Genomic DNA, 18,067 nt, shown 5'->3' on the forward strand with positions numbered 1-18,067 from the left:
GGCGGAGTCAGGTCCCTGCTATGGTCAGTGACAAATGCTGGCTCCAGTCCAGCCAGCCCTCTGCCCTGTCCAGAGCCCCAGGGCCAGCGACTCCACTTCGTGCTCTCTCTCGGCGGCCGGACAGACAGAGTAAGTACAGGCGAGAAACGGGCTCCAGGGTTACGGGGTTTGGAGGGCTTAAAAGCTTTGGGGGTGTCCCGGAGAGAGCAGAAAAAATTCCACAGGGTTGGCAAGGGCCTCTGAGGCAGCAGAGGTGACCTTGGACGCAACGCTAAATCTGGCTGAGCCTCAGTTTCCTTATAGGTAAGATATGACTTACCGCACACTCTGCACGGTGTGACCAGGAAGACTGAGTAAGGGGGTGATTGTCATCCAGGTGTGTTTTCATCCCTATGGCACACAGGGCCACGTCTGGAGACAGTTTTAGTTGTCGCAACTGGAGGGGAGGCTGCTCTGGGCATCCAGTGAGTAGAGAGAGACCAGGGAGGCTGCCACACATCCCACCACACACAGAACAGCGCCCACCCCCTCCGCACGGGCAAGAATGATCCCGCTCCAAACTCCCACTGTGCCGAGCCCGGGTCACCCTGGAATGAGGTGGCGGGGACAAACGTCCGGTACACAGGAGGCGCTCGGCAAACCAGCGCGTGTACTATTTTCTGTGCCTAGAATCTCTACCCTTTGGATATCAGGAAAAACGATCCCACGTAATCTGTTTTCCTGAGGCCACCCCACCCGGCCCGGTCCGCAGAGCGTCAGAGGCCTCCCGGCCACTTGTTAAATAAACAAAACGGAGACAGAAAATGAGCGGAATTTTTAGCTTTTCTAAGGGTGGAGCCCTTGGCAATAAAGGAAGCAATAAAGTGAAACTTCTTCCCCGGGCCGACATCCTCCTCCTCAGGTCCAGGCGGTTGGGCGGGGGGCAGGAAACTCTGAGAGATGATGGGCGTCTTCGTGGCGATGGTGACGGCGGTTTCACGGGTGGTGGTTACCTCCACACGCGTCCCGCTGCTCGCACTAACGACGTGAGCCTTTTTGTCTGTCAGTCATACGTTACACAAGTGCTTTTCAAAAAGAAGGAGAAATGACAATGAAGCCGAGCGGCAGGGGGCAGTTCCTCCAGGTCACCTGGCAGGTTAGCCCTAGGTGCCCAGCCCAGTCCTGCTTCTGACCACTCAGTGCCCAGGGTGTGTGGTCTGACACCTCTGACTTACAGAGGACCAGAGAGGGGTTCATTCATTCGTGCATCCATCCAAACACGCGTTCATTCCACACGGGCGCCCGAGCACCGCCCCTTGGCTGCGGGCGCAGCGCGGATGGGGGGCCTTCCCGCCGTGAGCACGTATCATGGCGGGTGACAAGAGGTCGGAGCAGAAGAGGCCAACAATCCACGCATCTGTAATTGCACTTGCAAAATTGACCGAGGGATAAGGAGACACCGTGAAGGAGGCGTCACAGAGAGCAAAGGCAGAGCGTGGGCAGGGCGTGGCGGAGAAGGCATTTCGGCAGAGGCCCGAGGCCCGTGGAGACGCCGGCCCTGGTGAGAAAGGCAGAGAGAGGGTCCCAGCAGACAGCAGAACGTGCAAGGGCCCAGGGCCGGGCTGGGGCTTGTCGTGTTTGAGGCATTTATAAAAAAAAAAAAAAAAAAAAAAAACTGTGCCCACACTACTGAGGGCAGAGCAGATCAAACCGAGGCTGGTGAGAGCCGGGCAGAGCCAGGCGGCGAGAGGCTTCGTGCGCTGTCACACCAATCACAGTTGGGCCTTGTCACGGACGAATGGGCCGCAGCGGTGTCCTCAGGCAGGGGACCACTGCGACGTCGAGAATGAAGGAGCTCGTTTCAGATGCTGTGCCGAATGGCTCGTGGATGCAGGGAGGAGAGGGTGGGTGGCCCAGGTAAGAGACGGAAGGGGCGTCCCTCAAGAGGGTGACAAAGGAAATGCAGAGGAGCAGGCAGATTTGAGACCCGTTTTGGAGCTAGAGCCCGGCCGGCCTTGCAGGCGGCCTAGAGATGGGGATGGAGTCGGCGAGGCTCCCTAGGTCGCTGCTCCCAGGATGCTCTGCCCCTGGGTCTTCAGGACGCAAGGAAAGCTGGGATTTTGTTCTTCCCGCTCTGCTTGGACGCTCCCTTACACCTCCTTTTGCAATGAGCAGATCACAGACAGACCCTCCTCAGCCACACACCAACCACAGCTCAGTCCGCAATTGTCCTGGCCGGGACTTTGTTGCCTAATATTTGGAATAAACACCTGTAGATTTTGAGTCCGTGGGTGCTGGGGGATCGGTGGGAGGGCTGCCCACCCTCTACTCACCCCCAGCTGCCACAAGTCGCCTTGGCCTGGGATGCCAGGTGAGCTTAATTGCTCGTCTCTCATCCCTCGGACATGTGGGGGCATTTCTGCAGAAACACCAGCTTCGGGGGCCCAGGAGAGAATCAGCCAGGTCAGGCTCTGCTAGAGCTCTGTGGGTGCTGGTCTCCTGAGTGCCAGGCTCCCAGGCCCTGGAGCAGACTCACTTCTGACTCAAAGTTGGCCCAAAACTCTGTCAATGCTGTGTGTTTCCACCAGAGGACCAGAAGTGTCATGGCAAAACCTGAGCTTTGAAACTAGGAGCCTGAAACGAGCACCCCGAGGCCTCCACATTCTTGGAAGTGACCTCTCTGGCCCTCTGTTTCTTCTTCTGTACTATTATGATAATGATACCAGCTCTGTGTTACTGCAAAGGGCTGTAAATGAGCTAATGCAGATGAACAGCTAGCGAGAGACCCAGGGATAGGTACCAGGAGCTACCAGGGAGGTAGAACAAGGTGTCCTTCCTCAGGGCCATAAAGGGAGCCAAGAGGCAGCGTGTATACCAGCAGAGGAATCTGGATTTTAATCCAGTTTCATTACTCATTGGCTAGGACAAGCGATTCCATTTTGTTGAGCCTCAGTTTATTCATCTGTAAAGTGGGATTAATGATGCTTACTTTTGGTGAAGATTAAATGTGGTAATATTTATGGAGCAACTTAATAGGTCCTTAATAAATAGGAGCTTTAATAAAAGAGAGAGAGAGAGTGGGCCCGAATGGAGCAATATTCCTGTGCCCCACGACCTGCAGTCCAGCACAGCCTGAGTGAAGTTGGGGACCTCTCCAAAGAGCCCTGCTCCTCAGAAAGACCCAGTGGGCACTCGGCCAAGTGGCTTCGGCCCATTTGCTCTCTGGTGTTCGTGGGGTGGGGACCGTGGTCGGGAGGAGGGTCATTGGCTACGATGTGGGACAGACTGCCGGTAGTTTATAGGTCAGCTAAGGCTAGGAGAGGGGAAGGGCTGGCCCAGATCACCGGGCGGGAGGATGGGAGATGGGAGGCCAGAGCCCTCCTCACTCCCGCTCCTCAGTCAGCTGCCCCTGGGCCCCATCCACACAGGAAGCCGCTCCGCATCTGTAGCTTTTCTTTGAAGGACCTTCTTTTGGTTCATTTCCAGCTCAGTGCTAATCGGGGGGCGGGGGTGGGGGGTTCAGCAGCATCCTGTTACACTGAGGGTTCTAACACTCGGCAGAAGGGACCGAGTTGTGCTGGGCAACTGATTAGTTTAAAGGACACAGAGATTAAACCACACACCATGGCCTTTATAAAAGGCCTCCTTGAAGGTAACTCCCAGAAACAGGAAGGGAGCGTCAGCCCGGGAGGGCCAGACCATGTTTCTTAATTATCTGCAGATTAGGCCCCTGGAACACAAAATCGGGAGGCTGTGACGCAGACATGGAGGACCAGGGGTCTGGGGAAGCCACACGGTGCGGTGGTTTAGAGCGTGGGCCTTGCAAATCAGGACCGGGTCGGAGCCCAAGCTTTGCCGCTGTTAGCAAGTGGCTCAACCCCTCTGAACCTCGGATCACCCATCTGTAAAATGGAGCCGGCGGTAACCTACCCCTGTGGGCGGGTGCGAGGCTGAGAGAGGACAGTGTGAGGACAGCGCAGCGCCTAACGGCAGGGGCCGGCCGTGTACCCGGGCCTCCCGTGGGCATGGCGGCTGCCGAGGCTGCCATGTTTGGTTCTGGGAGGCTGGAGATTCTGCATACAGAACATTCTAAATGTGCCGCCTTTGTGAGCTCAGATGCAGTTTGGAGGCCAGGGATGTTAAGCGTGTCCTGTTCGAGTCACTCAGTTTTGCTCAAAGACAGGATTGCAGCCCAGTGCAGCCTGACTCCCAAGCTCACTGGTATTTCTCGGCACCCCAATCCCTCGGCCCCTCAACCTTACCTGCAGAGGGCCACTCTTCAAGCACTGTTCAAAGCAGCTTTGGGGGCCCTTTGGAGTTTGGTTTTGAGGAGGTCACTTGGGGCCGGGGGCCTGATGATATGGCTAGAGAGAAGTCACACAAGCAAGAGCTTTCGTCACGAGTCCGTCTGGTGCTCAGCAACTTGGGACTCAGTTGTTTGACTGCTGCCAAGCTCACGCGAGAGTGTGTGTGAAGCGTGTACCCCACGGCATGGCTGAGGAAGTGGGAGTCTCCCGTGGGCCTTCGGCCAGACGCTGCCACACCGACAGCTCACCCTTCTACGGCACCAGGTCTGCACCAGGCACCGTATCAAGCGCTTCACGTATGTTGACCCGTGAAAGCCCCCAGCCACCCCACCCCCACCCTGTGCAGGTACTATATTGTTACCACATTGTACGGGTGGGGGATGGTGGCCCGGGGTGTAATTGACTTGCCCCAAATCACACTTGGAGGAATTAGCAGCACCGAGATTCAATTCTTGGTGGCTGTAGATTGAGCTATTTATAGGGGGTGGAGGGCAAACTTAGGGAAGCCAGGGCACAGGGGGGGTTTCTGGTTGAAGACAAGGGGTCCAGGGCATGAGGGAGGAAGGCAGAGGACAAGCCCTGAGTGATGAAAGACCCCTCCTAGGGTCCCCCCAAGAGGCCATAGAGAGACAAAAGGTGAGGGGCTCCCCACTGGGGGATGGGAATGGCGACTGGCTGACTGGAGCCTCCAACACCAGACATTTATGTCTCGCCATCCTGGAGTCCGGAAGTCCAAGATCAAGGTGTCCGTAGACCCGGTTCCTCTACAGCCTCTCCTTCCGGCTTGTAGATGGCCATCTCCTCCCTGTGTGGTCTTTATTCTGTGTGCGTTCACGTCCCAATCTCTTATACGGGAACCAGTCAGATGAGATCAGGGCCCACCCATACGACCTCATTTTAATTTAACCACCTTTTTAAAGATCCTACATCTAAATACGGTCACATTCTCAGGTCTTGGGGGTTAGGGCTTCAACATTTAAATTTAGGGGACACAATTCAGGCCATCGCAAAAGAGAAGGGAATGCCGGGTGCTCACAGTAAGTGCGGAATTCCCTTGAGGGGAAGGTGCCTGTGAGGAGGGACAAGGTGGCCTTGCGGGGGCCCAGAGGAGGCCCTGGGAGAACGAGGAGGGGACTGACTGGCATCTGTGTGTCCGCCGATGAGTCTCAGGGGCCCGGCTCCCTGCCCACCACACAGTAGATGCTCCATATGTATTTGCTGAGTGAACAAGGACAAATCCAGAAGTGCCGCGGGCCCCAGGGCGGGGTAGCTGGTCTGAATTCACAAGAGGACCATGAGGCTTTGCAAACGCCGCGCCCGGGGACCAGAGCGAGGGGCGGAGGTCACGTATGGGAGCAGGGCGTTAGCTCCCCGGGAGCCTCAGAGGTGCTGACCAGGCAGAGCATGCGAGCCTTCTTCACCCCTACGTCCCAGACGCCTGCAGTGTGGACCTCGATGTGAACGAAAGGGGAGGGGTCCTGCCCCGGTGGACCGACGCCACCTGGGGCCCGCGCCCCTCTGACTTCTTCCTCTCGCTGCCATTAGAAGTCCACGCCCCCAAGTCTCTGTTCTCGAGGCTCTGCTGCTGCTCTCCTTAAACCCGCGAGGGCTCTCAACCTCGTGGCTCATCCTCTGTCGTTGACATGGCGCTGGGGGTGGTGACAGCTCTCTGGGATGTCAGTCTTTTCCCTGAGAGGTAGATGCTGCTCACTGTGCACACCCCTGATGACGTCTCCCCTCTCTCCCTTCCAGGACCAGGGGCAGCCACCATGCAGCTCTGCCTCCTCCTGTGTCTGGCGCTCCTCAGCCCGCAGGTGACCAGCCTCCACCACCACCACCCTCAGGCGGCAAGGAAGAGAGTCAGGGAGCTGCTTGTCGCCACCACGGCAGCCCCCAGTAACAGGGAATTTACCTTCGACCTCTTCAGGGCCTTGGTGGCAGATAGTCCCAACAAAAACATCATCTTCTCCCCTCTGAGCATCTCCGTGACCCTGGGCATGATCGCCCTGGCGGCTGGGTCCAACACGAAGGCGCAGATCTTGGAGAGCCTGCAGGTGGGCCGAGAGGAGGAGGTCCACAGGGTCTTCCATCAGCTGCTGCAGGAGCTCAGCCAGCCCAGAGAGGACCTCCAACTGAGCCTCGGCAACGCCCTGTTCATCAAGCCCATAGTGCACATCCACGATGCCTTCCTGAGTGCCGTGAGGACACTGTACCTGGCAGACACTTTTCCCACCAACTTTGAGGACCCTGAGGTGGCCCGGAAGCAGATCAACGATTACGTGGCGAAGGAAACCAAAGGCAAGATTGTGGACTTGGTTAAGAGCTTCGACGGCACCGAGGTCATGGTCATGGTGAATTACATTTTCTTTAAAGGTAAGTAAGACCCTTGGGCTCAAACCTGAACTTTCTCTTTCTCTTTGTCTGCTTTTGTTAAAAGAATACCCAAGCCCACACACATAAAGGGGTAGATGTCGTCTTTTCTGGTGCCTAGGGACAGCGCGAAGCCGACCCGCAGCCACGGGCGAGGCGGTGCCTCCTCACTGTGCAGGGCCATGTTAACCAGCCCGAGCGTGGTTTCCTGCACTGGGGGAGAGCTGCTTGCTGTCCTTGGGCCCCTAGGGACAGGGGTTCCACACGGGTTCTGAAGCGTGAGTTTGTCATGGCCACTATGCCAGAGAAACGGACAAGACGGCCACTCAGGGCAGGACTGTGGGCCTCGAAGGACATTTCTCATCACTCCCTTGTCCCCAGATCCTCACCTTCCTAAGGGTTATTTCCATAGCCAAGAAATCCCAGGGCAAGAGCCCGTTCCTCTGAAAAGCCTTCCCTCCCCTCCTCGAAGCGGATCTCCCCATCGCCATCTCCCCCCGTCCGTTCCTCCCTCCTGTCTCACACTGCTGCCTCTCCCTCCAGAGGCTGAGCCCCTTGGGGGCGCTGCAAGGAGCCTGGCTGGGGAAGGGAAAGAGGGGGAAGGGGAGAGAGACAAAGAGGAGAGAAATAGTTAAATGATCGCCACCTACCCCCTTCCTATGGTCACAGAGAGTGAGTATTAAGCTTGGACTCTAAGATTTCTTCTCCCCTAGTCCTGGGCTCCCCCATGACACCAGGCTGCAGAGGACAACTGTGAAATAAGCTAAGTGGGGTGTTGGGATGGGGGTCACCATTTGCTAACTATTAAGAAGATGGAAAGAATTCCTTGTACCACTTTGATCGAGAAGTCCCATGGGAAGCAGACAGAGCGGGGAGCATAATTAAGGTATTCCCACCAGGAACCTTACGAACCTCCCTCCCAAACTCAGATCAAAATCCAAAGTTGGGAAAAGAGTAAAAGACAAATTAACTCCCCCAGATACGGTGTAGCTTTAGCAGCCACCCATATATTTTGTCCTCTCCACCCGTACATCTGACTTTTGGTCACGTCAGAGAATCAACAACAACATTAAAACCAACAACATTAAGGGCTCAGGGCCTCTGAAGACGTGAAAACCAACCTCCTGGTTTAGCGAATGTTGCAGGAACCGCACAAAAAGTTTAAGCATATCCTTAAAGTTATAAAGGGGTTTCAGGGCTTCAACAGTCCCTGCTACCAATGGGGCTGCTCTGAAGAGGGTGATCTCTGTTTAATAGGTTCCCTGTCTCTGCGTTTTTCATTCGCGCCTGAGAATCTCTCCTTCCTTGTCTGTGTCCATGTTAAGCTAAGTGGGAGACAAGCTTCGACAGCAAAAACACCCAGAAGCATGCCTTCCACGTGACGTCAGAGAAGGTGGTGCGGGTGCCCATGATGAGGCGCGAGGACCAGTATCTCTACCTCCAGGACCGAAGCCTCGGCTGCAAGGTGGTCGGGGTGCCCTACCAAGGGAATGCCACTGCGTTCTTCATTCTCCCCAGCGAGGGCAAGATGGGGAAGCTGGAGGCCAGCCTACACCAGGAGACACTGAGGAAGTGGCTCAAGACGTCCACAAAGAGGTATTCTTCAGAAGACACCAAGAACGACCTAACCCTACATACCCCCAGGGAGACCCATGTCCCCTAGGGCCATTCGGAGGGGGTGGGAAGGACTCGCCAAGCCCAGGAGCTGCCTCCACGCCCAGAGGCATCAGGTGGAGTCCCAGCCCCCTGGGACCTGGCCCGGCTGCACGGAACGGGGCTGGGAAGCCTACTTTCCTAGTGGTGCCATCAGAGTGGACAGTGACCTCTGGGGCAGCCCAAGTCCCAATCCAGAATAAGGTGGGCTCTACTCTAGGAAGGGGCTACAAGGCTATTATGAAGCTGAGGGGGGATGGTAAGAACATGAGCCCAGTGAGCCAAGGTTCTAGAAGAGTCTAAAGAAGGTCCTCATCTTTTTCCAGGAAGCTCCTGCTTTACCTTCCCAAATTCTCCATTGAGAGCTCTTTTAAGCTGGAGAATGTCCTCCCCAAGCTGGGGATCAGAGACATCTTCACCTCCCATGCTGACCTGACCCCTCTCACCAACCAGTCCAACATCTGGGTGTCTGAGGTGAGTCCAGAAGCTCCCGAGATGGCTATCCATTCCATCCCATCCCATCTCATTCCATTCCATTCTGGTCCATTCCGTTCTGTTCCATATTCTCTGTCTCTCTCTCTCTCTCTCTCTCTCTCTCTCTCTCTCTCTCTCTCCTCTTTCCCTCATGAAGCCAAGTTTTTACTCTGTGTCTTATAGCCTTTGTGCAATGGGGAAGCCATATGCAGCACAGCACTGTGTCAGTAGCAATCAAAACTAAAAATCAAGCGGTAGCTTCTTCACTCACTAGCTATGTGACCGCCCACAGTTGCTTGACCTCTCTGAGCCCTCTTTCTCTCTATAAAATCAGAGAGTCACATTCTCACTGGGAGATGCCATTTAGAATTCGGTGGAAGACCCGTGTGCACGCATCACTCCCCACCGGCGTCGAGGCTCAGTTACACAGAGACTTTCACAGCGATGCCACGGGCAGAAGCTTTGCCGTTTCCCGTGATGGCATCTCCCAGCCCCTGGTGATCCGGTGGTGTCTGGTGTCTCCCCTGCAGATGGTGCACAAAGCCGTCGTGGAGGTGGACGAGTCGGGAACCAAAGCAGCTGCAGCCACGGAGGTGACCTTCGCGTTTAGGTCGGCCCTGATGTCCTCCCAAACGATAATGTTCAACAGGCCCTTTCTGATGTTCATCGTGGAGAATGCTGAGAACATCCTCTTCTTTGGCAAAGTGACCCACCCGTGAGGGGCGGGGCTTTCTCTTGAAAGGCCACGGGCCTCCCCTCTGGAAGATGAGGGTGCACAATGGCCATCTACTTGCTGAGAGCTAGTGATTTGCGCAGGTTTAGTTGACTAATGAGACTTTCACAAATAATAATACTAACATTGGTAATTGATGACTGCTTCTTTTCACTCAATTGCAAGACACAGGTGCCTTGAAGAACCTTGAATATTTTTGGTCTTGCCCTCACCTTTCATCACTGGAGATTAGCACTAAGGCCCAGAGGTTTTGGTTGACTTGCCCAAGGTCACACAGTATGTTAGTGGCAGAGAGAAGCCCAGAAGCCAGGCCCCTGATTCCCAGACCCAGTGCCACAAAGCTCTACAGAAAGGTTGTTCCAGGAGACATTTCTACTAGGAAGTATATATCCAAGCCTAGTCTCCCCACTTGTCAGCAATACCAGCTACCAATTCATCACAGTCTGGAAAGAACGTTGGAATGGGCGTCTGGAACAGGGCTTCTGTCCCCGCTAACCAGCTGCGTGACGCTGGGGTAACTGTCCTTTTCTGGACTTTGACTTCCCCACATACACACTGAAGGATGAGGCCAACGATTGAAGGATTTTTGAAATCATATTAAAAAGCCAGGGCGTTACCTGCCAATCACAGTTGATTTCGATACATCCAAGTGCCACTCGTCATTTAAGAAAAGCAAGTGGACGGCAGGGGTGACATGACCCATCACGGGGCTGTACCATCTCATGGGTTTGGCTGTGGGCGGGAGCGTGGGGGCCTGTTGCAAATAGTACAGTATCGATCCAAGGCACAGATGACTAGCCGCGAATTTTAGTGTCAGCCATAACAATAAAGCATTTTGCAAACACGGGGTGCCATTGTCCTTCAGAAGTAGCTCTGGGAATGGTGGTATTGAACGCTCGTCACGTGCCAGGCTAGGTGCTGGGCCCTTCACCTGGATTGTTGCGTTTACTCCTTATGGACCAGGCACTCTCATCTCTGTTTCATCGACGGGGAAGGCGAGGCTTGCAGAAAGCAGACAGCTTACACAGTCACACAGCTCCGAAGGGGCGGAGGCAGGATCTGACCCCGGACTGTGGCCCCAGGCCCACACTGTCAGCCCTGCGCCCCGATGCAGGGGAGACATGACGCAGAAACAGACGCCTGGGTCAGGTGCATCTCAGCTCCAAGCTCCCCTGTGATCCAGGTGGGTTTGCTCTCTTTTCCTTGTCTATTAAATGAAGGGGACCAGACACTTTGAAGAGTCAATGAATGAACAAGCACATGAGCCCTTTCTCAGTCTCAAATTGCCCTCTAACTAGCTGCCCGCAACTCTGACGCCCTGAACATCTGCCCACTGCGACCTGCGTGTCCCTAGCTTGCTTTTCGTGAGGCCGCTCCCACCACCCTGGTCTCAGAATCTAGACTGTAGCACAGAAGGGTGCCCCTTCAAACTAGCGAGGTCAGAACCCCAAGCTTGAACCATCCCCCAAAGTACTGAGCACCTACTATGTGCTAGCCCGGGGGGACACTTCACACGTGTGACCTCATTAATCTCTCAACAACCCTGCATGGTGTATCAGTTGTACCCACTTTACAAGGAGACGCATAAAGGCTTGCCCGCAGCGCCTCAGCTCATGACAGTGAGAGGCCTAGGCTCTGGGACCCAGATGGCACGTGTGTTGTCTGATGCCAGGGCAGGTGGCTGCAAACCAACCCAGACAGCTCGTCTGCATTTGTGATATGAGCTCAACAAGATTGGGGTTTTCGCGGGGTCAGACCCGCTCCTACGTGCCTTTCCCTTGTGAAACGCCTCATCTATTTTGGCAAATATTTCTCTCACTGTTTACCCAGCCAGCCCAAGGTCAGGGGGAGGCTCTGCCTGCATAACATGTGTGAGCCCAAGGTCCAGCACTGTCTAAAGTTCACTGGGCAAATGGTCACAAAGCAGCTAGCGTGAGATTGGGATAGGCTCTGGGTGCCGACTCGTGAGCCTAGGCGGCGTGCCTCGCATGGCAGTGCCCTGCTGGGGGTCCTCTCAGGCCACGTAACTCAATGGTCACACGATCCTGGGATGAAGAAGACAGCATAACAGCTCAGAAAGAAGGAAGGAGAAACGAGAGGGAATTAACTTCTGAGAGGTCAGGACAGCTTTCGTGGGAGAGGTGGCACTGAGCTGGACTTGAAGAATAAGTCGGACCTCAACAGACAGCAGACAGGACTTTGCCGGCAGAGGGCATGGCTTGAGAAGGGCATGCAGTTGCGTGAGCGGAGGTGTGTGTGGGCAGTCACAGAGACCGGTCTGGACCGGCGCGGGCCGTGCGAGGGAGAGCAGGGGGTGCGAGAAGACTCATGGTCCAATGACAGGGACCCTGAACACAGTGGCGTTTGGTCCGTTCTCGCTCATCCCGATTTCAGGGTGTGACGTGGCCATCCACGCCACACCCTGAGCATCGCCTGGGCCCCTTCTTGTCCCTCACTGTCTGTCCCATCCACACATCAGTCGGTGCCTCCACTCCACCCTCTAGGGGGCGCTCGTGTCCGTCCACTCCTCCAGCCCCTCCTCGGATTGACCTCATCCATCCCAACCAGTGAAAAGGGAATGAGTCTGCAGGGCGCCTGCGCATGTGGGCATTACTGTCACCTCTCAGGATGCTCTTTCTTAGCCGCCGTATTAGCTTACTAGGTCTGCCATAATCAAGCACCCCAGACTGGGAGGCTTGACGACTGAAATTTATCTCACGGTCCTGGAGGCTGGCAGTTCAAGATCAAGGTGTTGGCAGGATCGGTTCGTTCTGAAGCCTCTCTCCTTGGCTTGCGGATGGCCACCGACTTTCTGCGTCCTCACGCAGCCCTCCTGCCTGTGCCTGCGTCGGACTCTCCTCTCGTCATCTCTCAATCTCCACCAGCCATGCTGGATGAGGACCCAACCAGTGACCTCATTTGAACATAATCACCACTTTCAAGGTTCCCTCTTCAAACACAGTCACATTCTGAGGTCCAGGGGGTTAGAGCTTCAAAATATGAATTTGAGGTAACACAATTTAACTCACACTAGCCACCCCATCTCTGAGTTCCTGCAGCTTTTCCCAAGTTCATTTTTGTTCTTAGAAACCCATTTTTATATCCCTCCGACCTCATTAACCTTCAGAACCTCCTTTAATGAACTCCACAGGCCTGGCACACAGAGGAACAATGCCCAGGCCAGGAATTCTCCCCAGCCTCTCCCTGCAGACCAGAAAGAATGACCTTGGCCTCCAGGGAAATGCTTCCCGCCCCACTGAACAGCCATGGCAGGTTCACACCTGCTTATTTAGCTCATCCGTCCAAAGGCCATTGTCGATGGGGTGCCTACAGGGACCCAGGCATGCAGCCAGTCCGAGGGTGCAAGGGTAAGCCCAGCGGACAGAGGCCCTGGCAATAACCAGGTAAACGAACAAATAAACATAGGGTAACACATCGTGGTGAAGGACAGCGTTTATCCACAGATGTTTATTAAATATCCATGGTGTAACTGGAATCATTCCAGACGCCAAAGATAAAGGAAGAAAACAACAGAAATCTCTGCTCTGCTAGACTGACCGTCTAGTGTGGAATGACCAAAAAATGGAACAACAAAGAACAAAACAGAAAAGTAAGGCACAGCTCACGTCGGATGATGATTAATGCTGTGGAATGTGAGCTGGACTTGCTCTTGCTTCTGGAGCAGATTAGCTCATGAGGGTGGAGCCCCCATGAATGGAATTAGTGCCCTTATGAAAGAGACCCCGCCCTTCCTGCCCCACGAGGACACAACCAGAAGTCTGTGACTTGGAAGAGCGTCCTCACTCAACCATGTTGGCACCTTAACCTCAAACTTCCAGCCTCCAGAGCTGTGAGGAAATAACTTTCTTCTGTTCGTAAGCCACACCCTCCATAATATTTTGTTGTGGAAGCCAAGCTAAGACAACCGAGAAACTGTCACAGGCCAGAGGAGGCAAAGGAAATGTGGAAACTAAGTGTAATGTGGCTTCTTGGATGAGATCCTGGAACTTAAAAAGGACATTCATGGAAACACTGGTGAAACCCTAATAAGTCTGTACCATCCCAACGTTCACTTCTTATTTTGATAAATGAATCACGCTTACGTCATGGGAACTCTGCACTGTCATTACAACTTTTCTGCATATCCGAAATGGTTTCAAAATAAAAGGTTTTTTTTTTTCTTTTATTAAAATCTTTAAAACAAAAAAGCCGACAAAGGGATAGGAGCGGGGTGGGGGGTTCAAAGGCAGAAGCAGGAAGTCAGTCAAGGACGAGAACGGGGCACTAAGAGAGACGCTCGGGGAGACTGGCAGCTGGGGGTCCAGAGAGCTCTGAGGTGCTGGTACTGAGGTTCGAGGGACAAGCGGGACTGAACCGGACGTTAGTTCACTAGCTGCGTTTTTTTATTTATGGCTGAGTATTTATGTTTCAAAATTAGTATTAAATTGCATCTCTTCTTCACGTAGGACTTGGGTATGGGGAATTCGGTCTATGAAGTGACAAAGACAGCATATCACATCCATCTTTGAAAACTTGAGGTTTCTTTTCTTTTTGGGGCATTGGGGAAACCTGAGTAAATATACGGTAAAGAAATGAGCTGGATTACGTGAGACAATTCTTAAGAAATCAGGCGTTAGCCGAAAGCTTTCTTATTGTGAGTGTACTAAATTTCAAATGAATCTAATAGTGTTATAAAAATAGCACTCATGTAAAAGAATGCCTGTTTATACTGCGAAGGCACAAGGTATGCCAGGAAGCAGAGTGGGCGAGTTGCTTCCATAGTAACTCACCCAGCTCCTTTTGCAAGAACAAGCTAGTATCTCACAAACTAGAAGCATGTGCAGAGCACAGGCCTAAACCTTAGCATTTATTAAGAGCTTTTGCTCCCATCTGTGAAGGCCCAGGGAGGAGAAAGTGTGTCCTGCAAGATTCATTTTTTTATTGGCACCTATTACGCTGTGTGGGGCCCTGGGACAGGCCATGGCAGTGATAATGGTCGGTAGCATTTGGACGTCACCTCCTGCATGCCTGACACCTTTGCATACGTTGCCTCATTTAGTAAAGAGGAAGAGAGGCGCCTGCTGAAAGGGTCTGGGGACGGTAAGCAGGTGACATCGGTGACCCCCTTCAGCTTTCTGTCAAGTGGCACCCCAGAGCGACCATCTTTCACCACAGAAGCAGGATGGGAGCTTGGTGGCATCGAGGTGACAACAGCCACAGACACAAAGGCCGGGAGAAGCCAGCGGGAATCCACACGCCTTCCCGATGGTGACTTTCCATGGAGTCACACGGCGCACAGACAACGGAACGCTCCTGCGTGCGCCTGCGCTGCTGCTCGTAACTCGTGCGCGCGCGCACACACACGCACGCGCACATGCACGCGCATGCAGCCTTCTGCAGCGCGGCAGCGCTCAGCGGCGGCGATGACCACAGCCTCCAGGTGCCCTAGGAGCTGAACATTCGCCGTATGCCAGAAAGTGTCTCCAGAATCTTCTCCTCTCGAAGCCCATGCATCTCCCTCAGTCCCTCCCAGGGAGGCTTCTGGGAACTATTTGTGGATTTCATTGGCACGTGAATTTTCCTGCACAAAGGTGAAGGGACCCCATCGGCTTGGGGGTGTAGGTGAGTGGGTCTGGATGCGGGTAAAGAAGCACGAGCTGGGGGCCTGGAGACCCAGGTCCTCGCCTCTGCCCCAAGGCACGCGGAGCAGGTGCCATGAGCTGACGCACGTGTTGGTTCCTCTGGCTGCACAGTGGCATGGTGAGGACGGGGCCTGGCTCATGGGCAATTTGAAGGTTTAGAGGAAGCCAGTCAAGGAAGAGGCTTTGACCCTCCACGTGCTTCTGGGACGGGGGTGCGCATCACCTGGGGAGCCTGTGGACATGCACATTCCTGGCCCCAACCCAGGGGTGAAAATGGTTGAGGACAGGCCTGGATCTGGCCCCCTTGGGGTCTGCTGTCACAGTCCTGTTGCTGTGTGTCTGTCACAGTCCACGTGAGCACAGGGGTGTCCAGTCCAGGGATGCTATGCCGGCACCCGCCCACAGCTGCCACCACCCAGCTTCTGCGACAGGAGACCGGCGCGTGCCAGGGCTGAGAGTCCCAGAGGCTCCTTGCTTTCAGGGATGTATGCAGCTCATCACTGCCAGGTGACCAAGCACTGCCTCGCGATTCCGGCCGGGCGTCTCCCTCGGCGGAACCACCAGGTCAACCTACTGCCTCCATCTGGACTTATACAAGAGACAAACTGCAGTCTTGTTCTGGCCACTGTTTCTTTGGAGTTCTGCATAACTTAAAAACATATATTGAAGTCTGAAAATATTTGGAGCCTAAAAGGACATGTCATCATTTCAGGAAAGATGGAACCAAATTCTATTTGTTCATCACAGGGCTTTATAGTAACAAATATTTACTAAGGACTCTAAGGATGCAGCACTACACAAAGCAAACAAACAAAAATCCTCTCCCAGTAGAGCTTACATTTAGTATGACCCTTAAAAACACCCTGTGAGGGAAGTGTTCCCTGCATTTCAGAGAGTAAGAGATTAAGATCGACAGTTTGCCAGTAAGTCTTTTGAGGTCACACAGTTGGTGAGTGACACATTCAGAATCCAGGTCTACCTGGTGCCAAAGCCATCGCCTTGCTACTAACCCAGTGGTTTCCAGACTGTGCTCTCTGTGGGGGTCACGCGGGGGGCTGTCAGAGGTTGTCGTGGGTGGAGGATTGCAACTGTTGGAGATCAGGGGGAAGGTTTTCCCACGGGCCCAAGAAAAGCCTGGGATGAGCTCACAGAGAGATCTGAGGGGATCCCGAGGTCAGAAATGAGGAGTAGCAGCCCCCAAAGACAGAGGTCCCCACAACACACATATTCTCCATATACTCAAGGCCTTCAGAGTAACACTCCCATCTCTGCAAATTTAGGAGAGGTGCCTCGAAATTCAAATTGAGCTATAGAAAAACAGAGTGTTGCATTTTGGAAAAAATAAATTTGAGTTTCTGAGTGGAGATTTACATCACACACACGTACATACACGCACATCACAGAAAAATGACAAAAGAAATATAACAAATGTCATCTGAGGCTTTACCTGGATGATAAAGTTCTGGGGAACATTTGTCAACGTCCTCTGGATTTTTGGGGTTTTTACATTGTCCTTAATGAGTATCTCACAAACAGGAAAAAAACTAACAAAGCTTTTTTTTTTTTTTAAGGACAATAGTTGGGGATATTTTTCAATGTCTCTTTATATTTTGTTTTTTTTTTTACATGTTCATTAATGTGTATTTCATAAACAAAAGAAAAAAGCGAAGAAGGGAAAGGTTTTGTTTGGAAGACACAGAACGTCAGCTGTTCCTGTCACCGGGTTATCCAAGTGGATCTAACAAGCCCCTGTCACGAGAGAGGATCATCTGGGCATTTCCAGCCCGAGAAGAGAACACCTGGCTTTCTCCGCCAACACTTCCCAAGCGAGGGGAGGAGTTCTTTGCAGGGACAAATCAGCATTAGCACGCAGGGGACTCCAGTGTGCTGCCTCGGAACCCGCTGAGCACATCCAGCCCTCTGAGGCAGGTGATTCACGCCGCCGCCGTGCACACTGGGCACAGGGGAGTCCGTTTTCCAGGGTGGTTCTAGTCCGTGGCCTGGATCCGTGGAGCCTGTGACCGCAGGGAGCCAGGAAGAGGTGTGCCAGCGTGCTGGGGACAGTTCTCATGCCTGTGAAGACAGTCTTCTCTCTGGGTGTTCACACCGGCAAGGATGGGTGTGCCGCGAGGGAGGGGTCTTTTCTGCCTCCTGACACTTGTAGACAGATATGAGCCAGCTATGTACCCCCTGTTCAGCTGCGCACCCACCCTCAGGACGAGAACTCCCCCAAGGAGCAGGAGGTGTCGCCCCTTGCCTGGCACAGGGTGCTGCTCTCAGAGGTGGTACAGACAGAATTATTGCACTGGGTCCCTCTGGGCAGAGGCCACAGGGTCTCAGCGCGGGCCGTCCGGAGGCTCCAGGCCCCTAGCCAAGCAGACAAGCGGGCTGCTGTCTGGCAAGCGGCAAGACAGGCTGCTCAGGAACAGAGCCAGCCCGCCAGCTTGCCCCAACACACAAGCCTTTATCTCCAGAAATCATTCTGGAGGAAAGAAAAAAAAAGTTTAACTCTTTTTCCAAAGAAATGGTTCCATCAGCCAGAGAGTAAGCAGGTGAGGCAATTGAACTGCTTTTGTCCCCAAGCTTGTCCAAAGGGGGCTCCACTGCCTTCTTGAAGGAAATCAACATGTCTCTCTCCCCTCCCTCCCCCTCCCTCCTCCCCTTACCCCTCCCCACCGCCCAAGCTCCTCTCCTCTCCCCTGCACTCTGGGCCTGAGTGGGCAGAGGCTGAAGGTAAATCATCCTGTTCACTGCAGTCACAGGCTTTGAACTCCGCCTCTCTCCGGTCCTCCCTCAGCGCGGTGGCTCCAGCCCCTGTCCGCATGGAATCAATCGCGCAGCTCTGGCTTGTAGCCCCACGGAGGAGCAGGAGACAACCCCTCTGAGGAGCCAGGTGCTTCCATCATTTA

General features: G+C 53.9%; 1 protein-coding gene across 1 annotated transcript; it reads left to right on the forward strand.

Moving 5' to 3' along the window:
• LOC107511272 (plasma serine protease inhibitor) lies at window positions 1-10,361 on the forward strand. The gene is made up of 5 exons (XM_016145536.2): window positions 1-129; window positions 6,039-6,659; window positions 7,982-8,252; window positions 8,636-8,783; window positions 9,314-10,361. The coding sequence occupies exons 1-5, from the start codon at window positions 21-23 to the stop codon at window positions 9,500-9,502; spliced, it is 1,338 nt and encodes a 445-aa protein (XP_016001022.2). The 5' UTR covers window positions 1-20; the 3' UTR covers window positions 9,503-10,361.
• Window positions 10,362-18,067: the final 7,706 nt, after the last annotated feature.

The sequence above is a fragment of the Rousettus aegyptiacus genome, unplaced genomic scaffold, assembly GCF_014176215.1.
Source record: "Rousettus aegyptiacus isolate mRouAeg1 unplaced genomic scaffold, mRouAeg1.p scaffold_m13_p_3, whole genome shotgun sequence".
Classification (NCBI taxonomy): domain Eukaryota; kingdom Metazoa; phylum Chordata; class Mammalia; order Chiroptera; family Pteropodidae; genus Rousettus; species Rousettus aegyptiacus.